The sequence below is a fragment of the Diceros bicornis genome, chromosome 5 (assembly GCF_020826845.1).
Source record: "Diceros bicornis minor isolate mBicDic1 chromosome 5, mDicBic1.mat.cur, whole genome shotgun sequence".
NCBI classification, from domain to species: Eukaryota; Metazoa; Chordata; class Mammalia; order Perissodactyla; family Rhinocerotidae; genus Diceros; species Diceros bicornis.
Window position 1 is genome coordinate 78,277,653 of NC_080744.1, and position 23,524 is coordinate 78,301,176.

The 23,524-nt window shown below is 57.5% G+C and overlaps 1 protein-coding gene across 1 annotated transcript in view; it reads right to left on the minus strand.

Moving 5' to 3' along the window:
- The window catches only part of KLF13 (KLF transcription factor 13), a 50,963-nt gene extending 29,586 nt beyond the window's left edge, over positions 1-21,377 (minus strand). The window contains exon 1 of the mRNA XM_058542268.1: positions 20,434-21,377. Within this exon, the coding sequence (XP_058398251.1) occupies positions 20,434-21,019 (586 nt within the window). The 5' untranslated portion in view covers positions 21,020-21,377. The remainder of the gene's footprint in view (positions 1-20,433) is intronic.
- Between the last annotated feature and the right edge of the window lie 2,147 nt (positions 21,378-23,524).

The following is a 23,524-nucleotide window of genomic DNA, read 5'->3' on the forward strand; positions in this document are numbered from 1 at the left end:
CCCTGGCTCTGGGAAATTAGTGCCCAAGTCAGGACCCACACAGGCAGGTCCTGGGAAGAATCAGGCAGCGGCATTTCCATGGGTCCTGGGAATCCCCCAGATGAAATGACAGTCACAGACCATGACCCTCCAGAGTCAGGCGACAAAAAGCCCCTGCAAGTGGGGGGAGTAGGCCTACAGGGGATACAGCACCCCACCCACTCCACATCTGCACCCTGCGGTTCTGCAGAGGACGCCAGGCCTCCACAAATGGCCCTGAACAATGCTAAACACCAACGGCAGCGGCTGAGGCTGCACACCAGAGCCCAAGACACAGACGCCTGGAGTGCAGCCCAAGCCCCGGGCTCAAAAAAACAAAGCTGTCAGTGCCCATGCAGGCAGGCCGTGCATCTCCAGTCACAATCGGCCATGCCAGGGGCACCAGGAGGGCTCCCTGGGGCTGAGGGTGGGTGAAAGAAGGTTCACTGAAGTAAGAACAGGGCCAAGCGACAGTGCTCTCTGGGAGGTAAAACTGCAGGTGCCATTTAACCTCTTCTGTGAGCTTTTCCATATTTTCCAAATTGTTTGCAGTTAATGTATTATTTTCAATAAAAACACGTATGGGTGCATATGCCAGTGTGTGCCATGCATGGCGTTTTTCCTCCCAGAAAGCCCTAACGCTGGGCTGACACAGCCAGACCCTTGGGTTTCACTGTCACTTTAGAGCAAGACCAAATTAAAGAGAGTAGCAGGAGCCGCCTCCCCACCTCCATTTGCTTCTGCTGCCTTCTCTTCTCTCTTCTATACTTGACCCCTCCTGTGGTCTTTCTGACCAGGGGTGAGCAGCATGTCCCATGCACCGGCCGGATCTCTGGGCAGAGGGGCGGCATGCTCTCGTCCCACCAAGTCCTGTGTGTTTTCCACTTTCCTCCACTAGCAGGAAAACCTGGAGGGAGTTCAGGTCTTGTCTTCAGAAATAGACAAGAGGTGCCCAAAAGAGCAGGAAGAAGCTGCCAAGGTTAAAACATCCTCGAGGAGTGGTCAAGGTGGCCAGGCCGGAAATACTCAAGTATGAGATACCAGGCCCGACTTTCGGAAACACAACTTCCCTGCTCACGTGTGGGCCAGTGTCGTCCTCAGGGGAGGTGGGGCATGTGCTGCCCTGAAGGGTGTGCCATCCAGGAGAAGCCAACAAAATGCCTGAGTGTTCTACCAAAGATGCCCCTGGAGGGGCATGCATGCAGCCCCAGGGCCCAGAGGCCACAGACACGGAAGGGCAGGATAGGCTCCTTCAGGCCCAACCACCGTGACACCCACTTCTCCTTTCTTCTTCTCTCGGTTTCCCAAGTCATGCTGCCTCCCTCTCTCTCCTTCTGTCCCCTCCCTTGGGCCTCCCCATCCAGACCCGGCTGGTGAAGGGCTGCCATAGGACTTCTCTCCCCACCATCTCCCAGGAGCAGCACAATGAGCCCCTGGATCTCCACACCCTGGGAGCCCATCTCTCATCACCAAGGTAACGCCCCTCCTAGCCTGAGACCTGCCTCCTGAGGGTCCATTCTGACTTGCCCTTTGCTATCCAGCCTGTCTGGTCTTCCCCATCAACAACCGGGGCAGCTCCTCTCTGCTCCCACGCCCTCCACAGTCCACCTCCAAGACACTCCCTCCCTTACATGAACCTTGCTCACAGCTTTGGAAAGACCCTTGTCCCCTCTCCCCACCCACAAACATCAAGAACATCCCTTCCCAAACCGCTGTTCAGTCCAGTACAGTCTTGGCAGAGAAGCCAGTTGCTCTGGGGCCCTGGTCACCCAGGCAGTTCCCAGGTTCAGCTGCAGAAGCCTTCTTCTCGGAAGTCTTGGTGCTGCCAGCTGAGCTCGGGGTGGGGGACACCTGCTGATGCTGGGAGGGCGTCTAAACCCCAAGTCCTTGCCTAACTAACCTAGTTTCTTGAGCCCTCAATACTCCTACCTATTGAGCTTGGCGCCCTGTCACAGACTTGACCCCACCACAGGCCTGGCTGAAGGCCAGTAGGCAGTGGACCTGAGATTCCCACCCAGAGCCCCTGCTGTGCTGCCCAACCCCCAAGCTGCACCTCTCCCCTGCCAGCCCACCCAAACCATCATTCCAGTCTGTACCTCCCTGACCTCAGTAGCCTGACTGCTAACCCTCAACCCTGACGGAATGGGGGTTGCAGAGTGGTGGGCGATGGGTAAGCAGGCCCCACAGGGCCACGAGCCCACCCATGCACCGAGTCACACAGGGCTGGCAGGAGTTCAGGCCCAACTGCTGAGTGTCTGGGACACTCTAGTCACTGTGCAGAAACTGAAAGGTTTTGAGGCACAGGTGGTGTTTTCATTTCTTCTTCCAGTTGAAGGTGACGCATTTGAAAGAGAAAAGAAGGTACGGAAGTGAACCACTGTGACAAAGCGGGTCATCACCTCATGGGAGAGCCACCCCAGAGCAGAGGCTGGGGTCATGAGGGCAGCAGCAGGAGTCTTTGGGCCCCTAGTCTGGAAGCCCCCGAGGCCCTGAGTCCAGGTAGGAAGTGAGGAGTAAAAAGAGGTGGCAGTGGTGGCACCAGTAGGACTGGGGTGTGGGGACACCAGGCACCAGGGCCTGAGGGAGATGAGACAGAGCCACGCTGCAGCCAAGGGGAAAGCAAGGGGCAGAGTCAGGTGTGCGGGCTTCCCACAGCCACGTGGGACGGCCTAGGCCTGAAGCTCCAGGGAAGACACAACACCGATGGTAACACAGGGAGGGGTCCTGAGCACGTCCATCTTACTTCTCGCCAAGGGGATGGGTAGCGTCAGAGGGAACCGAACCAGGAGGGGAGGCAGCAGGCTGCTGTGGAGGAGCTCGGGGCTGTGCTCTGTGAGATGCCCACCGGGGAAAGCTCCACTCCGGAACTCAGGATCGGAGAGGGGACAGAGAAGCTGTGGGTTTCAGAAAACGGAAGAGGGTGCGTTCTGGAATCACAGATGGGTGATCTTCCCAGAAACACCAGAGTCGAGATCATCGACCTGCTGTTCTGTGCACAGCAGGCCTGGATTTCCGTTGGGACAGGCTGGAGGTTCATGAGCGGAGGGAAGTGGGGGCAACTGCCCGGACTGGGGCTCGTGCTGCACACACACGGGCGCTCGGGTGTCATGTTCCCTCTGCACACAAACCCCTTCTGAGCTCTGAGGACGTCACAAGACAAGTCTGCCCTGTGATATTCTTCCTCTAGATCTGGGGTCAGAGCACAAATGTCAGTGGCTGCAAACTTTACCCATGGGACAGCAGACGCAACGAGCTGGTGGGAGCTGGGGGGCAGCTGGAGCCCCCCCAGGAGGTCTGTCCATCATAAATGGGTGGTGTGAACATGATTTCACGTGGCTAAAAACATCTGAAGACCTTCCACCATGTTGGCTGAGCAGATGCCCCCAGGTCAGAACTGAACACAGGCCCGGCACTGGTGTGGTCAGTCCTGTGACAGGGAGGTCCCGGCCCCCAGCATGGGGCCAGGGCTGCCACAGTGGCAGCTCACCTCTCTGGCTTTCAGGACTCCACCCACTCCTCATACTCCCTGAAGCGCTTCCTTTCTTTTCACTCTCCAAGTGTCTCCGCCCTGTGGTGGTCAGGTCACTTGGCCCCCGCCCCTAGTGCTTTCTGAGAAGGCCTTTGAAGAAGGAGAGAGAGCCCCATGGGACCTGGTCTGGCCAGTGGGGTGGGGTGGGAGCGCCTGCCCTGCCTGGAGCAGGGTGAAGCCCAGGGGGTTGGGGTGAGGGCCAGAGGCCCCCAGACCCAGAGCAGCATATGGAGACAGAGCCACATGGCACTGGCCTCACAGACATCACATCCTCAAGGGACAGAAGCACCAGCCAGAGCCAGGGCCCTCATGGCACTCGGGGAATGAGTGAAGAAGCCCCATGTCCCCCTGCCCCTGGCACCATCCGCTGACACCCCACAAACGCAGCTTTACTGGATCGCCGATCCAGTGTGTGCCACTGGTTGAGCCAGCCCCCACCCCACCCCTGGGCCGGGCCTCAGCCTCCATACCCAGCCCTGTCGCCTTGACCCCTGGCCACCTGCTCTCTCCTCTCTGGAGAGCCCAGTGGTTCCTAGCCAGGCTGCAGGGTGGTTCAGGAACCCACCGCCCGCCGGCTCGTGACCTTACATGCCTCTTGTCCCCCCGACTCTGCCCCTTGCTCTGGTCAAGGTCTCATCACTGCCTCCTCCTGCTGGACCCTACAGAGCCCCGACCCCATCACCTTTCTCAGAGCCTGGGCCGCCAGGGTGGCACCCCTCTGAAAGGCCAGAGAGGACACCAACCCACAGCCCCAGAACCACTTGCCCCAGACCTCGAGGGCCCACACTCCCCGGGCGGGCCCCAAGGGTCAGCCTGCACCTAGCCTGCAGCCTTGGGGGCTGAACCCCACTCACCTGGCTTCCTTTCCCTCCATGTTGCCAAGGTGCAGAGGCAGGAGCCTGTGCTAGCCTCCAGACAACACAGCCAACCTCATGGGGGGCTGTCCTCCGGGAATGTGGAAAGTGCCCAGGACTGCGGAGTGATGAAAGGGGCCATGGCCCAAACTCTGCCCAGGCTCACTCCTGCCCCTGCCGGTAATTCTCCCCAGCTCTTTCCTGCACTGGAATCCATGAGCTTTTGTTCAAAGAAAGGTTCTACTGCTTTTAGGAAACAAATCTGCAAATCCAGGACCAGGACTTATTCTCCACATTCTTAGGATAAATCCTGGGACCACCATTTCGTCCCTGGGGAGGGGTGTGGAATGACAGCCCAGTCTTCCCAGGGCTCTCCCTTTGCACCAGTGGGAACAGGCCCCTCAGTTTGGGCTCCTAAGAAGAGGGCGCTCCCACCCCACCATGGGCCAGGCCCATGACAGTGGGGCAAGAGCAGGCCACCCCAAAAGGCAAAGGCCACTAGCCAGGGCACCAAGGAGACAAGTTTGGCGAGTGCCCAGCCTGCGGCCAGTTCTCTGCCTTGGTCCCACCACCCCCAGCCCCTGCCCCCAGAACCCCTGCCAACTGGATGCATGGAGAGGTCTGAGCCACAGCCCCACTGTCAGTGGGCCCTGGCCTGAAAATGCAGGTGAAGGCCATGAGGAAGACACTCAGGAGACCACTCTGCCGACACCCCCAGCCCTGCTGGGAGTGAGGGCGATGAGGCCAGGTGCTGGCCGCCCTCCAGGTGCAGGCTGCTGTCAGGACAGACCTGGGGGTGCCCTTGTCAGCACAGGTGGGGTGTGGGGAGCGAGTCCTGCCTCTGGAGCTGGAGTGACAGGCTCCGGACTGCATAGGCACCAGGCGCTAACCCCAAGTAGCCGGGGAAGTTTGCCCAAGGGGCTGGGAGTGTCTCAGTCTGTTTGGGCTATAACAAAACACCACTAACTGGGTGGCTTACAAATAGCAAAAACTTATGTCCAACAGTTCTGGAGGATGGGAAGGAACCAGAATGGTAGAGCTCTGGTGAGGGCCCTCTTCCTGGTTCACAGCTGGCACCTTCTCCCCATGTCCTTATGTGGTAGAAGGGGTAAGGGAACTCTCTGGGGTCTCTTTTATAAGGGCACTAATCTCATTCCCCAGGGCTCATGACCTAATCACCTGCCAAAGGCCCCATCTACAAATACCATCACATGGGGCATTAGGATTTCAACGTATGAAATTTGGGGGACACTAACATTCAGATCACAGCAGGAAGCATCTCCCAGGGCCATTTGTGCCACAAGTATTCACGGAGCAGGCGTGAGCCTCATGCTCTGCTCAGCGTGCCCATCTCATTGGGAGGAGAGACACCAAACACACCATCACACAAAAACACACCCAGAGGAAAAGTGAGGGTGGAGTGGGGGCGGGGGACAAGACATTCCCACCCACCCACCCCGCCCCCGGAAGAGACAAAAAGCAGGATGACCAGGTGGGGGACCCCAGAGCAGGGCAGGCGCCCCAGAGAGGTAACCCGCAGCCCTCCAGGAAGACTGAGAAGGCAGATGCCTCGCACCTTCCCAAGCCAATTCAGGAACCTGGACCAAGAGATGCCAATTCTGTGCCCAGGAGCCCAAGGCGCCCTTAGGCTGTCCACCTCAGGCCTTTGCAAGACTCCACCTTCCACGGAGTCACGGTGGCCCACAGTCAGAACATCTAAAACCCACAGAGCACACCCATGACGTAGGCCGGCCAACTACTGTGGCCAGGGGTGCTGCCAGCACAGGTGGGCACACGGCCCTGCCAAGGCCCATGAGCACCCAGGCCACCCACTGGCTGAAGCACCTTCCCACTCTGGTTCCCAAAGAAGGCTGGACACCCCTCGGGCCTCCCCGCCTTCTCCACGTAGGTGAGCATCCTGAAGGAGCTCTCCCACATTGCTCAGGGCAATGCCTGGGACAGTGCAAGTGCTGAGGCCGGTTTGCAGGAGGCTCTTCTGGAGGCTATGCTTGTCCAACCTGTCTGCATGGGACAACTCCGGCCTTTGCTTCCCCAGCCCCTATGCTATGAAGGACATCCAAACATGGCCACCATGGGCCTGGCCGCTGTTTCTCCCAGGGTGGTGTTGGGAGGGCAGCTATAGCAGCCACACGTGAGCCGGCAGGCCCTCTGCAAGCCTACAGGGTGCACCCAGCTCAGAGGTCTCTCCACACTCGAGTCACTCAGAGCAGAAAAGGGAGGAGACCCGCTCAAGACCACACGAGTAGGGCACGGAAACAGCACAGGCCCTCAGGGTCCTCCCCACCCTGGAACAGTCCCTGCCCCCACCCAGACATTCACAAACATCCTCTGGAACAATTAGACGACAGGAGAGAGAAAGGAAGGCTATGCCCATGCCCAGGTGTTCTCTCAGAATAGATGCCCTCAGCTCGTATATTCATTCAAAATAGTCACCTCAGACCACACAGAAAGCATCCTAATGCCAAACACACGTATAGGAAGATTAAAAACAGGCAGGAAAGGGGACAAAATCGTGGCTGGATGGCTGAAAAGCCAGCCTCAAGAATGCTTTCATATTTCCCTTTGGGAAACAATTCTCATATCTGCAAACATAGAATTGCTGTCCCCCAAAAAAGAGAGAAGAAAGGAAAAAAACATATCCACAGATGGCCCGAAGCTCAAGAAAGCAATTACTTCTGTAAACAAGAAGTAGAATGTGTGCTGAAACCAGAGAAGCCCAGGAAAGTTATAAAAATAGCAAATGTAGGTCCTGAGTGGGATTCCCCGGCTGCGTCTGTCCAAGATGCTCTGACAGCAAAGACAAGCACTCCCCACTTGAAGGAGCTGCTACAAGTGGTCTGGGGACGCAAGTTTCACTGCAAACAGGATTCTGTTGTTCTCCGACTGAAGAGGCTGCCAGTTATGACAGCTGTCATGGAGTCTGGGCCTCCCTGAGGGGTGGGCACCCTCCCCCAAAGACTGCCTGCTTCCAGAAGTCTCACCCAGAGCACATGTGGACTCAGAAAGTCCTTCCACCTGGCAGGACTGGCACAGCCACTTGTCACCACAAGATTGTCCAAGGCTACTGACATCCAGAGGAGAGGGGGAGAAGGCCCACCCCCTGCCCATCTCAGGCAGGGAGGCACCTCCAGAACCACTATGGTGACCAGCGACCGTATCTTTCACCGCAAGGTTTCAGTTCAGCTGCTTCTGCTCTTTAGAGTCTGGCCAGGTACAACCAGCTGGTACCTGGGAGGGCTTAGTTACCTGGTAATAAAATGAGGCTCACCTGAGATGGGGCTGCCACGCCCTAATCTGAGCACAGCCGCCCAGGCAGTAGTCTCCATAGCAACAAGATGCTCATGGAACCTCACCATCTGCACTGCCTTTCTGCAGGCAGCTCCTGGTTCATCCTCCCACAACCCAAGAGGAGCATTTTACAGACTTGGGAGCCGAGGCTTGGACACAGCTGGTGCCACAGTGCCTGTGAAGTTCACCCTACACACAGTGCCACAGGGCAGCTCTGGGGGTGCCCTGGGACATAAGATGGCACTTGCTTCATAAAAGTAGTTCTAAATGGTCTGTTTCTTCTCAAAAGAGAAGGCAGCAAAAATGTCTGTTCATTCAAGTGCCCCTGAGCAACACCACAGTGGGTATAAGTCTGCTTCTGCAGGTTAAACACACAGACACACACCATGCACACAACAAACACACACCACATGCGCACATACACATACACAGACACACATACTCATGTGCCATACACACACACAACACACACTACACACACACTCTCCTCTCAGGTCAGCACACCCTGACCTGCTTTACAGATGAGAACTCAGAGCCCAGCTCAATCTGTTCTCACTCCAAAGCCAGCATCTCATCAACATTCCATTTTGTCTCTCTGTTTAAATGACAATGCATAATCAGACAAAAAGGACTTTCTCTGATAAAAACGAAACATTGAGAGGCTCCTTAAGGAGGTTACTAAAACAACACAGACAGAGTCAAACTTGCATGTAGCCAGGACGAGAGACGCAGCAATGATGGGGGGCTCCAAGTCCAAATTGTTAGGACTCATGAAGAGCCCAGAGGTGCTGGCTATTTGACAAAACCCTCAAATGTGTTAGTGCTTTGGACTTCAATAGTTTTCAATACCTTTCATTAGAGGTTCTTTTCTCGAACACCATAAAATGTAAATTCTTCACAAAAAAATCAAATTCTGCATCCATCCTTGAAAGGGGCTCCTTACGAAGGAGAAAGGATGACAAGAAGGCTGCTCGGTGCCCGGGTAAGAAGGCTGCCCAGTGCTTGATGGGAAAACCTGGAAAAGCTGGGAGGCGCAGCATGTGAACAAGTAACACCAGGGACGCACTCCAAAATAAATGCAGCACATCCGGGCATTTCCTTCAGTGCTGGGCTGGTGGGCCCTGCCCCCGTGGCGATCACAACAGCCCCTGCTGCAGGGGGATGCCTTCCACGCAGGTATACCTGTGGGGTTGGCAGTGTGGCCAGAGGAGGGGGGACCCTGAGGCAGCCCTGCCCAACCTGTACACCTTCAGCTTGTGTTGAAGGAAGGGACCCAGGTGGCCCTGCACACCCATGATGAAGCTGGGACCCTGGCTACAGGCCTAGCTATAACTCTGCAGAGGCTCAGACACACCACTCGCCCGGAGACCTGGGTCAGCCCTACTGACGATAACATGAATGAAGTCAGCTTTCCTGTATACTCACCTAGTTCCTCCCAGCTAGGGGCAGGTGACTCTGTTCAAGGTAATTTACAGAGGGATGGAGCAGGGAAGCCTAGGGACGTGCAGGTGAAGGGCAAGGCCCCCTGGGTCTCCGCCTGGCCCGGACCCTCTCACAGTGCTCCCTCTGAGACGGCTAGCAGGGCAGATAGGAGGGCACCCGATGGGCATATGCAGCCCAAGCTACCTACACGAGCAGTTACGGTTTAACCCCACAGTGTCACCTTGTACCAAGGTGTAAAACTAGTTCACACCTTGGCCTCCCCAGAGAATCTGACCTCAAGGGTGGGGAGAGTGCTGCCTGGGCTCAGAAAGACTTACTGGTCTGTAGGACGACTTCTGGAAGCTCAAGTCATGGGGATCTGAACACCCTGAGATTTGAGAGGCATCTCCCCCAAATTTCCCATGGAACTTATCAACCTCAAAGCCACTGCAGTCCTGGCGTGGCATTTATGTAAGAGCTCCCAGTGCCTGGATCCTTGCAGTGCACCCACCTGTGGCCAGCCTGCCCCCACCCTGCCTCACACAGTTTAAAAGAAAAAGTCAATGAATCATCAGAAGAAATGTTCCTCCTATAAAGAGAATATAAATGTTTATTAAGAAATTATAGGAACCAGGTCAGGCATTTTGGTATCTTAGTCACTCCGGCTAATTAAAGGAAAAAAATCAAAATAGAAGCCCATGCTCGAAACTTGAGACAATGAGAACTTCTCTTGCCACAAGCACTTTGAGCCCCAGCTCACCCAGTTGCCAAGGCAACCCAGTGTTTACCTCTCCTTCTGCTCTGTAGGAGGATGCTGACTGACCAGGAACAGCCACCAGGCCGCCTCCTCCAACACCCCAGGGGAAGGGCTGCCAGGGCATCCCCAGAGGGTGGGAGGAGGAAGCCGCAGCCTCCCCACGGGATCTCCCAGTCTGAGCCAGGGCTACAGCACAAAGGAGGGTTGTCTTCTCCTGCCCTCCTCAAGCCCCCGGGGCCCTGCTCCCCAGCACACCCACCCTCTGCCAGTCCTGAGGGCTGGAAACTCCTGAAGGCAGGTTAAGAAACATGCTTGGATCCCAGGGTTACATTCCGAAGTGGAAGAAAGGGAGGAGGAGGAGAGATGAAGAGGGGAGAGGAGGAGGGGACTGGGAGGAAGAAGAGGGGAGGAGTGAAAGGAGGAGGAGGGGGAGGGGGAAAAGAAGGAGGAAGAGAGAGAGAAGGTAGAGGAGGCGAGGACAGAGAGGAAGAAGAGGAGGAGGAGAAGGGGGAGGAGGAGAAGTGAGGGTGCAACAGGCTGAGCCTCAGCGGGGCAGCCAAGGAGCTCAGCTCCAGTCAGTTCACTCAGCCATGGCCAGACTCCCACCCCAGGCTGCTGGCCCCTGTCGGGGCAGAATGGCCTGAGGAGTGCCCCCACCGGGACCAGGAACTCGCACTCTCCAGCTCAGCTCCAGGGTCCCCGCTCCATCCTGAAGGCCAGTGCTGCCTGAGCAGCCACAGCTGGGCACACACTGCTAGGTCCTTCATCAGCCTCAATGTGATACCCCCGACCAGGGGTCGTACAGAAACAAACATCCCTGCCGCAGCCCGTGCCACCTGGCCAGATGCCTCGTGACTGGCTTGCTTCCAAAGGAACAATCATCCTGAGCTTTGGCAGGCAGCTGACCACGTGCACACGCACACACACGTATACAGCACAGGCACATAGGCACACACACGCACGCACATCAATATCTGCCTTCCGAGGCCATGTGCAGTACTGAATGTGAGACAGGATAGGCCAAATATGGGAAGGAGTTTAAACACTCCGCTCATAATTCAGGGAGATGAGGAAGAACAGGGAAAGACAGAAGTTTTTCAAAGGCCAAAGTGAGTGAACTTAAGAATGATGCGACTTGTCCAAAGCAAAATGCTAACACGTAATACCCAGCCCATCATTAGGGAAGAGTAGCTTCAAATCAGAACCTATAAGAAGCCAAGGCTGAATTTCCTGCAAGACTCTAAGGCCTGACACTAACTCACGACAACCACATATGTGCTCACCAACACAGCAGCGTGATGCCTGTGACGACTTGTGCTCATCAGTCGAACCCTGCCACAAAGAGGGCATGGTGTAAAATGCTAAAACTACATTTCATCATCATAAAAGACAGCATTCTGCAAAGCCCCTCAGACCCTCCCAGAGAATCCCCTGGGGCTCACCGCCAAGCAACAAAATAATTTTAGAAAACAGGATTTGCCATGCAAGCAGACATAAAGGAGCACTCCGGAAAAGACACGGAAGCTGTAGCATGCAGGGCTGCAGGGAGCCAGGGTCCCTGTGGATCCTCACACACTGCTGTGAGGGGCCTCCTCCTCCCACCACGCCACCCGTGCTGGAGACAAAAATGGCAACTAATGAACAAGCGCAGGCCAATCCAGAGTGTGAGGCCACTGAGAAAGCGGGCAAGACCTCAGTGATGGATGGAGGGGACCTGTGGATGGCATCTACATGGCCTGGGTCCCTGCCCATCCCACCACTGGTCACTTAGCACACCGGGTAGGAGGGGACTGGGTGGAGACAGGGAAGCCACCAATGACTAGTGGGCAAACCAGATGTGGCTGGTCGGGGGAATGAAGACAACAGGCAGTAAGACAGGGAAGCAGATGGGCCGGAGTGTCAACTCAGACAATGGAGAGCCTGCTAAGTAACCAGACTGTCCGTGACTCGTTACACAGCTTAGATCAGTATCAGTGGCAACTATGTAATTAATTCACATTTATCATCCCTCCTTTAGCGAAAATGTGTTGAGGTTTGCTACTGGTAAGATGCCTGGGGTGCACCGGTGGTGCCAACCCCTAGCTCCCAGACCCTCTCCCTGATCCCAGACATGGTTTTGAGCAACTCGTCCAGCCAACGGCCCAAGCAAAACATCCCTCAGTGCCAAGGATGTGCCTGGGCCCCTGGGCCTCCGCTCTCTCTCCGAAAGCGCTGAGTTCTCAGGCACACGCACGCCTTTTCTGTTTCCTCTCTTTCCCAACACTTCCTGGCAAAAACCTCTATTCTTGATCTGCCATTAACTTTAGCTTCTACCTCTAGCTTGAAACCAAATTCTTTATCCCTTTTTTAGTAAGCATTTATACAATAAAAGAGAGTTAAAGATAAGTAAAAAGGCTCAGAGAAGGAATTTACAAGAGGTGGAATTCCTGACTGTATCATAGGTCCTGCACATATTCGAGAATGACCTCAGGTCTACCTAACCAGAGGGCATGAGAAGGCCCCATCCTGGGCCCTAGACCACCTGCCAGGCTGCCCAGCCATCACCTTGCTGACCCCCTCCATGTCTGTGTGGTGGCCCTGGGTTGGGGGCAGGAAACCCCCTGAGCTCCCCTGGCCTTCTCCCATGCCAAGCTTCCTTCCAACTGGCCCATGTTTGCAGGAGACAGGCACACAGCAGAACTCCACTCCTTCTGAGATGGAGCCCAGTGCAGGCACTCAGCCATGTGCTCTCTGGGGAGTGACTTTTAATTTGGGCCCCCATTTCTTGCAAAGCTCTTCCATGATATACTCTGGGCTCTGGCTCCAAGGAGACAAGCCCGTGCCCTGTGCCCAGGGACCACGGGTCACCGAGCCATGCAAGGCAGGTCACGCCCCCGTGGCAGCAGCACAGGGACATTTGATCTGAGGCATCAAGCCTCAGCGCTTTTCCAAACAGGTCACCTTGGGACAGACTGGCCAACGGCCACGGAGCACAGCCAAGTTCCTGGTCAGCATGTGTTTTTGTGTGATGAACTTCAAAAAAAGAGAACAATAAACAGATCCCCCCTCCACACACACCCCCAAACAAAAACCTGTGGAAGTATGCCCTCTGTTCTGTTTGTTCAGAATGATGTTAGTTAAAACGACACACCAGTCAAGGCTGCCCCCCACCAGGCACACAGTGCCCAACAGCAAATGGTGATACAGCCCAGCCCTGGGTCAGGAGAGGACGGGAGCAGGGTGGAAGGCACACCAGACCAGGGCACTGAAAGGGGCTGGGGGGGGGGGATGATGGGGCACATGACCAGCTCTTTACCATGGCCTAGTTTCAGCTGAGGGAACCCCATGCCTCCCCTAAGAAGCCAGACTTGCACACAGCTGTTCTACAGCTGCTGGTGGGCGGGGGTGCGAGGATGGACCCTAAGACCTAAAACTGAACAAATGAACCAGAAATCACAGGTTCCACATAAACATGTTTCAGGCTTGGATGCTGAATTCAGCCACAACAACCAACAGGATATCACATTTATGTGTGCGTGCGTGCAAGTGTGTGCATGTGTGTGTGTGTGTGCAGCCAAATGGCAGAGCTTTTGGTCAGGTGAGAATTTCTCTGTCTTACATGAAGTGCCTAGTGTCAAATTACTGCCAAGAGAGTAAAAAGTTAGCGTTTGAGTCTCCATTATATTCACCCAGAGCAGGGGCTGAGGCCTTCCAAGCTCAGTGCTCCCACCCTGGGCTCGGCAGCCATCCCCACCGCCCCATCCCAGTCCCATCCCAGCAGCTGCTTCTGAAGCACCAAGCTGGAGAGGACACTCTGAATGTCAGTCCTACCTTGACAGGAAACTGACTTCTCAAGAAAATTATCCCACTTGAAACTGTGAAAGGGAAGAAAAACGGGCTCAGGTGTGTGGACGTACATCAATATTTGTTTTTTTTCTGGAAAGCATGTAGAGACCTACCAGGACTTCAGGGTGTCACCAGCTGCAGGCCCCACCCAGGCCTGGGAGACAGGTCACCTGTGGCCACCGGGCCAGGGTGCGGGTGGGTTGACCAAGGTCACGCCCATAACCACCTTCTGAGCTGGCTATAAAAACCACCCAGAAACATTTTCATTCTAAGTAAAACTAGGAGTCTTGTTTGTTTGGGGAAGGGAACACCCAAAACTCAGCCGAGTTGCCCTTTGACTTTAAAAAGACTTCCAACAGCAGAACCCAGAAAACCCGGCACTGTCCAGTCAACGTAGTTGGAAGATGAAGGAGAAACTACCAGGTGGACTGGACGGAAGGGGGTCGAATATCTAAAGGAGAACAGATGCCGCCCCCATGCGAGCACAGCACCTGGCCACGCGCAGGACCAGGAGCACCCTGGCCCTCCAAAAAGCCACAGTCTCACAGGGTCACCTCACAGGTTACTTCTTAATTATCAAGAGGAGAACATCCCTCTATAGTGGAGAAATCTGGCAGATACCACCCTAACCACGTGATCCAGCAACAGGACAACCTGACACAACATGTCCCCGCAGTGGTGCACGGAAGTGCCCAACATCACCTCTGTCATATTTCTGACCACAAACTGTTTAAGTTGGATCTAATCATGAGGAAATAATCCAGACTGGGATGTTCTACAAGACAACCAGCCTGGACCCCTAAAATGTCCATACAACAAAAGGCCAAAACGTGGGGGGCTCTTCCAGATTAAAGGAAACAAAAGAGACAGGACAATCGAATGCAGTGTGTGATCAGCTGGATCCTGGATCCTATATGGGACATTTTAGGGATCATTAGGGAAACTAAATATGGACTGTGTATTAGATAATACATAATATTTAAATGGAGAAGAGAGGCAGGGAAGGGAGCAAATATAGTAGAGAGAGAGAAGGAAGGAGGGAGGAAAGGATAAAAAAGTGACAAAATATTAACGGACAAGTCTAGGAGACGAGCATATGAGTGTTCACTGTGCTATTCCCTTAGCATTTCAGACATAATAAAGATTTATGGGGGAAGCAGTGTGCTGGGGACACGCAGGCTTCGAATACCATGAGGCCTTGCTCCTGTCACCACCTAGAATGCAGGTCCACACAGGAGTGTACCCAAACTCAGAAGCATGGTTGCCCAGGCACACACCCAGCTCCCCCTCATCTGCCGTGCGGCCTTGGGCGTATTTCTTAACCTCTCTGAGCCTTAGTGCCCTTATTTGAAAACCAGTAATAATAATAATAGTGCCTATTTCACAAGGCCCTTGTGAAGACTGAATAGCTTACTATAAACTAATGCAAACACAACAATGCCTGGCCCCTAGCAGCAGTGTGGACAGATTAGATACAACTGTGAGAGCTGAGTGCATCATTTTAGAAGTCTTTATTTTAAAAACTACTTTAACTGCCTTCTGAAAACACCAAGTGGACACCCTTTGACAGTGCCCTGATTCCTCAAGACCACTGTTACCAATGTCAGTTGTTACAGAGCAGGCCTTAGAGACCACTGGGAGGACCACGTGCCCCTCCACAAATGGCCCCACGTCTGTCCTCGCGCTGTTGGCTTTGCGGAGTTTCTTGAGTCATATATCTAAACACATGTGCACAAGCACTGCGTCTAGATCAGTAACTTGTTGCTTTGTTTCCTCCCTGCTTTTAGCGGCTACCAAGGTACCTCGCCCTTCCGCTTTAGATTTGCTATGTCTGGGAATTAGACAACCACCTGGATTCAGAGTAAAATCAGAGCAAGCAGGCCCTAAGGGTGTGAGTGGACCGCATGGCACCTGCTCTGAAGGGGCAGGGCCCCTGCCTCTGAAGGCTTCAGAGAGTTGAGCCCCACACACAGGGCCTCTGGTTAGTGAAGTGTGGTCCTATCAGCTGGCTCACACAGGAGGGCCTCCAGCCCTTTCTCAGCTAGGGAGGGAGCAAGGGGTGCAAACGGCCTCACACCAGGCCCTCCACCCAGTGCTGGGGTGCCAGGAGGCACCGGGGCGGGGGTGGGGGGCCGCACCTAATTGCTGCAGGGGCTGAGCACTCACCCAGGCTGGGCCACGGGGTAAGCAAGTGAAGACGGCAAGAGAGCAGTCATGAGGCCTGAGAGAGCAACAGTGGTTCTGTCGGTGTTTTAAATGTTCTCAAAATGAAGCTCTCACACTTGCAAAAGGAGAACTGGGAGAAGTAAAAAAAAAAGGCAGGACAGCAACACAGCAGGAACCTCACACAGCAGGAACCTCAGCACTGGGGAGACCAAGAATGAACATCCATCTATTTCCTTTAAAAACATAATATGTCTTTTAAGTCAACACAGTAACTCCACAACAGATTTAAATACTGCCTACACTACTGTGGATAACACCACCAGGTCTCAATCCCACAGAAATGCCAGCTCCTCTGCACCAAGACATACACTTGAGTCCACTGCTGCACGACTGATAAGAGAAAGGCACCGTAGCTGGCCTTTCAGCAGCTGAGAAGCTAAATAAGTTATGGGATAGCCACACCTTGGAGTACCATGCAGCCAGGAAAAAGAACGAAGATGCCTTGTTAAGCAAACACAGAGCAAAAGCCTGAGGTAGAATGTGTTTGGTAGGATCTTAATTTGCATTTTGTAAATGTCTACATGTAGGCATGTGCACATGCATACACACAAATCGTTAAAAAAGTCTGGAAAGAGACACACCCACACAGGGCAACAGCGGTTAACCAGGGGAGGGGAAGGCTCGCACATTCTGTCTACACACTTCTGCGTTGTTTGAACAGTTTCATAACCTGGCCCACTTGCAGCCTGGAACCGAGGGGGAGCAGAGGCGGGAGCAGACAAAGGGCTGGTCCTCTGCCAGCCTGGCTTTGCCCTGGATGAAAGAGTTCCTGGCCACTCACCCATCACTCTGACAGGCTGCCTTCCCAGGGCAGCTGCACCAGGGAGCACCTGCCAGGGGTCCCAGCAAGCAGCGTGCTCGGAAACAATCCAGAGTTTGTGTTGGGAGAGGGAGCCTAAAAACCCTGCCCCAATAATCTCACTCATGATCGAATCCCTTGTACAATGAGTAAAGATAAATTTCAGACTAACCCTGCCCAAGTTATCACAGGAAATGGTTGAGAAAATGCAATCTTACTCTACTTCCCGCCCCCAACCCCAAACAGGGCCAGGTGACCAGGAACATCTCTCAGGCTCTGCAGGAGGGAGAGGCTGTGCACTGCACAGTGCCCACCTTTCTGGCCAGGCCCCCAGAGCTGCTAAGATGGGCCCAGCCCCAGCAGCGTAAAGGAGATGTTCTGTCTCCCGGCAATGGAGGGAAAACAGCGCACAGAGGCATTCTGAAAACAATTCTCTGTGGGAACAAATAGGTAGGAATGTATTTGGGGCATCTCAGCCAAGAAAGACTGAGTGGCCATCCTGCTGGGGGCCTGCCAAGCCCCACAACTCTGGACAACAAGCAGGAATCTCCAGATGCAGGACCTGGCCGGCTGGGGGGAGTGGGGGGCCTCCCCTCAGAGGGCCTCAGGCCTTTCCTTAAGCAAGTCCTCCAATTTTCCCATTAAAGCCCTTCAGCCTCCAAGAAAATCTGCTCATCTTGCTACTCCCCAAAGAGAGTCTTAGCAAACTTCCCAGGTGTGGGCTGGGACGTTCTCATTGACCAAATAGTAAGCAGCTTGACTTGTAAAGACATTTGTGTCTTTGTTTTGCTTTATCATGTGTTTGCTATAACATCAACAATTACCTAAATGTGACGGGAGTAATCAGTCCCCAGGTTTAGTACTGAGGGATGGAAGGGGGGGACCACGCTGCCATACAGCTAACCAGGACAGGAAGTTCTTGGCGTGCAGTTGGTCACGGTAGGGGTAGGAGATCAGAACAGAGCCAGGGAAGGCCAGGTTGCCCCAGAGTCAAAGCTGACCCTTGCACTTCCCAAAGGGTTTTCACAAACACAGCCTTCCAGGTCAGGGGAGACACCACCAACCTGCAGGGAGGTCTGGGGACCCATCCCTGGCCACAGAGCTAGACAGAGCAAGCTGCCAACTGCCTTCTTGGCTAACATGGATTTGATATTCACCCCTTGCCATGAAACCACTATGAGAAGAGAGGGTCCCTAGTGGAGTACAAGCCCTGGCATGACCTGAGCCACTGCCTGCAGAGAAACTGAAAACACTGCTGGGAGCCCACAAACCAAACCACAGCCACCTTAGGGCCAGGGTCTGCTGCTCGGGTCTTCCCAGGGTGGCTTGGCCTCTCTGTCACTCTCTGCAGCCAGCCTGCCTGGCATCTCCCTTCTGTGGGCTGCCTCTATCTCCTCTATGAACACCCATTACTTGCGCTCTGCACACCTGGGCTTGGGTTGGAAATGGGCTTCCTGAACGTGCCCTCCGCCAGAGGCAGATTCTTGGTTCATAATCAGGTTCACTTGGGGTGCAACTTAAACTACAGTGCTCAGCTGAAGGTCCGCATCTGGGACCTGGAAATCTGCATTTCCCAGGGCCCCAAGAAAATCTGTGCTCTCCTGACTTGGAAGTCTGCATCCGTTTTGGAGGTAAGGCCTCCAGTTTCTGCACACCTGGACGACCGGCTCCCTGCTCTAACAATAGACATAGTCACAATGCAAGCAGAGTGTTGCTTCCATCCTCTTCTGCCTGCCTAGGGTTTCCAGGCACCACACAGAGACTGGCTTCCACCCCAACACGGGAGGCGCGGGTTCCCAGCGCCCCTGCCTCAATCTGCTAGCCAAGGGGCCCGCTCAGGGCCCACAGAGCCTGGACCAGGGGGCGAGCCAATCCGGAAGCCATCCCGCGACAGATGCCCCCGGCCCAGGCCGGCCCCGCCCACGACAGCGAGCCCCGCCCCTCGACCAGCCCCTGCGCAGTTCGCGAACCCGGCTAGCGGGTGCTGCCGGGTGGGAGACCACAGTGAAACTGGCTACAAAAAGATTTTCCAATCTTTAGGTTTCCCGCCCAGTACCGGCCTCGCCCCCCAACGCGGTCCTCAACCCCAGCCACGCCCGAAGCGCTGCCCCAGCCCTAGAACTCAGGATCTACCTGGTTCCGAACCAAGGTTGGCCCCTCCCCCACAGCCACACCCACCCTTGCAGGTACGTTCCCAAGCTGAACTAACACTCCTACCCTAACCCCACACCCGATCTGGGTCCACACACCCTTAATTCTGACTCAGAATTCCTAAAAATGGCCCCGCCTTCACCCTCCACCCCACCACCTGCCAGGTGGTTGGGGGCGGCCAGCGCGTGGGACCAGAAACGCGGGGGCAGCCTCCGAAGGGACGGTTCCTCTGTTATCCGCGGTCCGTGACACCTGCAAACCTTGGGCCGCTCCATTCCAAATTTACCGAGAGAAAGGGGCCCTTCAGCTCTTTGGCCGTGAAGGCTGCAGTTTTAAGTCAGCTTGTGAACTATCTTACAAATGAGAAGGCTAAACGTTTGGTTACAAGGCAACAGTACAAGCTTATAAGTACCCAAACGGGTTTTGAACCTGCCCCAAATGTGGAAAAGTTAAATGTCACAAAAGAGTTCGCATGAGCGCAAAAGAAATATAGAATTCTTTAAACCAAACTGGGGAAGAAAGATTGCCATCTGTTAAAACGTTTCCACCTTGGTGTTTAAAAAACAAAAAACAACCACAATGAATCAACTACAAGATCCCAGGCCTGCGCGATGGAAAGTGCTGCCCTGGAATCGAGAGCGGGCGGCGGGGCGGCGGTCCCCGGCCCCCAGGCTGCCGGCTCAGGCCGCCCGCCCCCGTGCAGGTGCCGCCCGCCCGCATCCGGTCCCCGGCAGGTGAGAGCAGGACCGGGAAGAGGGCGGCGCAGACCCACTCGCAGCGGGCAGGGCACTCCTTTCTGGAGAAGGCGCCGCCGGGCAGAGGAGCCCCTCGGGTCGGGCGCGCCCCCGCGGGCCGGATGGGCGGGGCTCCCACAAAGAGCTGCGGACAGGGAACCCGGACCGCCCCCCGCGTCGGCCGCCGCTGGCTCTGGTTTCGACAAATTAAACCTTAGGGCGCTGGAAAAATTACAGGAAAAGGAGAGCGAAGAATGTGCCGAGCGGCTGGAGGGAACCCTGTCCCCGGGTGAACTTCGCCCGCCGCGCGCCCGAGCCCTACCGGCCCCTCCCCTCCCGAGGGCGCGCACAGCAGACGGGGGAGGGGCTGACAGGCAAGGGGCGGACGAGGGCACCCCCTCCCCCGCTGCTCCCGGGCGCCCCGGCCACCCATCTCCACAAGCAGCACCGCAGCCCCCACCCAGCTCTCCCGCACCTGCCCGAGCTACCCCACCCCGGTCTGGGCGGGGTCCCCGCCCCCAGCCCAGATGACGATATCCGCCCCCGCGGCCCCGCCCGAGCGCGCCGGGAGAGGGGGCGTGCCCGGCGGGGGCGCGGTCGCCCGGCGGGCGCCGGCTCCAAGCGCCGGGACCCGCCCCACGCGGCGCGCGGGGCCGATCGCAACACCGAGTCGCGGGGAAAGGGGCGAGACCCGTGCAGTTCCCAGCCCGACCGCCCCCCGAGCCCGGCCAGCGGCTCCGGGAGCGTGTCAGGCAGGCTCGCGTTGGCCCCGGTCCGCGCGCTCGGGGCGCCCGGGCCGCCCCACTGACCTGTGTGAGTTCTCAGGTGCGCCTTAAGGTGCGAGGATTTCCCGTAAACTTTCTCGCAGCCCGCGTAGTGGCACTTGTGCTTTCTCTGCGGGGACTCGAGGTCAGCGCGACTTCGGCCCCGGCGGCCCCTTTGTCTGAGGCCGGGCTCGCTGCTCCCCGCGGGCCCCGGCTCCCTCTCGGGCTCCAAACCCCCCTCGGGCTCCGGCTCGCTCCACGCCGGGCTGAGGGGCGCGGCCGCCGCGCCTTCGCCGCCGGGGGAGGCGGGCTCGGGGGCGGGTGGCGGCGCAGGCGGCAGGCGGCAGGGGGTCCTCGCCTTCCGGGCCGCGGCGCCCTCTCTGCGCTCCGCAGGGGCAGGCGCCGGCGCTTGCTGGTTGAGGTCCGCCAGGATCCGTGCCACCACAAAGAGCGAGGCACTGTCCTTGCCGTCGCGGCGCTCCTCGACGAGGGGCAGCGTGGCGGCGACAGCGGCGGCCGCGCCCTCGGGTCCGGGCTCCGGCCCCTCCCGCGGCCCGTGCACGACCGCGCGGCTCGACATGGAAACGAGGCACTCGGCGGCGAAGTGGTCCACATAGGCGGCGGCTGCCATGCTGCGGGCTCCGGCCGGCGGGCCGGCGGCACTGCTAGTCGCTGCGAGTCGTCAGCGGCGCATCCGCACCCACGGCCTCCGGAGAGCGGGCTGGGGGCGGGGGCGCGGCGCGCCCTCTCCGCGGGCTGGGCTGGGCGCGCAGCCGCCTCTGCCGTCACCAGCGCGGCTCCGCGTCCGCGAGGCGTCCGCCCAGCCGGGCACGAATGAGTGAGTGCATGGGGGGCGCGGGAGAGTTGGGTCCCCGCGCGGCGTCAGGGGCGGCCTATTCTAAGGATGCCGAGCGGCGACGTTAGGGACAACCGCCCCAAGTCGCGGCCGCAAGCTCGCCGCGCATTGTGGCAGGCGAGACAGCCGCCGTGCGCGCGGCGGCTCAGTGTGGGCGGCCCGGCCCCGGGGGTGGGCGGGGCCGGGGCCACATCTGGACCCGACGTCAGCCCCCAGCCACATCCTGGCGGCGCAGGTTACAGGCGGCGACGACCGCGGGGAGCTGCGCGCGCTGAGGGGGCGGGGATCCCGGAGCGCGCACCGACAGGATAGCGCGGTCGCGCGCCCGCGCCTGGGGAGGGGGCGTGGCTGAGGACAGGGGTGGGAGCCATTGGTCCGTGGATACGCTGCCAAGCCAATCCGGGCCTCCAAGAGGGGCCTGCCCGGCCTCAGGGCTTGCGCGCGCCAATGGGCGTGCCCCCTTGGCCGGCGGGAGGAGGGGCGGAATGGGAGCAGGGAGCCGGGCACGCTGACGCACGACGTCCGAGGGCGGCGGGTCGGGGCGTGGCCGCGCGTGCTGTTCCCCTTTTGCCCCCCCGCAGCGGGGACTCCGCCGGGTATTTTCCTACCAGAGCTTTTGTACTGTGACAGCCTTGAACCCCAGCGCGGAGGCGAGCGCCCCTTTGTCCCTCCAGTCCCCGCCCGTGAGGGGCGCGTGGGTGGGTGCGCCTCGGCGGGGCTCGCCTCCGCTTCTCCTCTCCAGAGCTAGGTTTGCGCGGCGAGGAGGCGTGTCCGCCTGGCCCGGCACGGAGCTGCCGGCTTCGCCTCGGGGAGGAACGACTCCTGCGCTCCCCACCGTCGCCGGGCTCCCGGGTGGCCTCGCCTGAGACTCAGGCCACTCGCTCCCTCCACGCTCTTCCCCTGCTGAGCGCCGGGCCCTCGGCGCGGACCGGCCGGGAACGGGGTCACGGATGGGGCGGGGCCGCTCCCGCAGGAGGGACCGGGAGCTCCCCCGGTTGGTCCGGGCGGCCGGGAAGCCGAAGCGGGTCGCGCTGCCCTTGAGCCCGGGTCACCCGAAGCTGGACTGGCCCCGAGCCGGTGGTTAACCTGGCAGCGTGGGTGACGTGCCCACCGCGTCCCGTGCTTGCAGGAGTGAACTACGTGCTGGGGGCGGCTGGCGCCGCGCTCGGGGAACGTGGGCCCCTTCCTCTCCTTCCCCGCCCCAGGCCTGCTGCCAACTTCCAGGCTGCCCCTCTCCCGCCGCGGTCGGGGAGGCTTCAAACGCCACCAGCTGCGAGGACCCCGCCCACCGCGCCCCACCCACCCCACTGTCTGGGCCTCCGGAAGAAAATGCCGGGCCGCTCCCGCCGCGGTCTCCCCGCCCCGGCCCGCCAACTTGCCCTTGAGTCTTACTGGTGCCGCCACCCTCACTCACCCCACAGCCCTCGCCTTTCTTCTCCAGGCCTAAGCCATCGCCGGAGAGGCCGGTGCGTAACTTCCTACTGCCTCGAAACCGAGCGCAGCAAGCCCCTTTCCGGACCCTCGCCGGCAGCCGTTGACTCCGGGAGACAGGCCAGAGTCTGCAGCCCCTGGTTCATTTGCCTCGATGGACGTTCGAACGTGTCAGCCGCCCTCCCTGGCAGCCTGGAGAGTGAAAGCAGCCTAGGCACTCAACCCCTGTAGACTGAAGAGGGGTGAGTGGGGCAGCGTCGTGCTGCCCACGCGATTAAGAGCAGTCATTTCTCACCAAGTTAATATGGGGCCTGGGTAGAAAAAAATTCTCTTTCCAGGTAACCAAGAGAAACTGAGCCAGGCATTCTGGGTCACATGTCATGGTGAACTGTGAACCGGCGTGGACTTTCGAGTACCCAGAGTATCTGTAACTCTAACCCTAAAGTTCCCTCATTGATGGAGCTGTGCCCTCTGGGAAGACTGCACAGCGCGCTGTGCTGGGGTGGCTCTGTACGGCCCGCTGGGTCAAGTTCCTCTAAGAGGGTCTCTTCTTGGCAGGAAGTAACCATTCTTCTCCCAGGCAGATTGTGTTGATGACATTTAAGAGATTTGTGTTCTGACCAAATAATGATTCAGAATGTTCTTCCAGTCCCACCACATGTCACAATCAGTCACTTTATTAAGGATGGAGCTGGCCCGACACTGACTTAGCCACACATCCCCTCCCCGTCCCTCTCTAGCCAGCAGGATTCTGCCCAGTCTTCAAGGTTCCACATTTTTCCACTTCTTCATGACCTCTGCTGGGACACCCCAGCCTGCACACACATGGGGGGCTCCTACCAGTGGGCA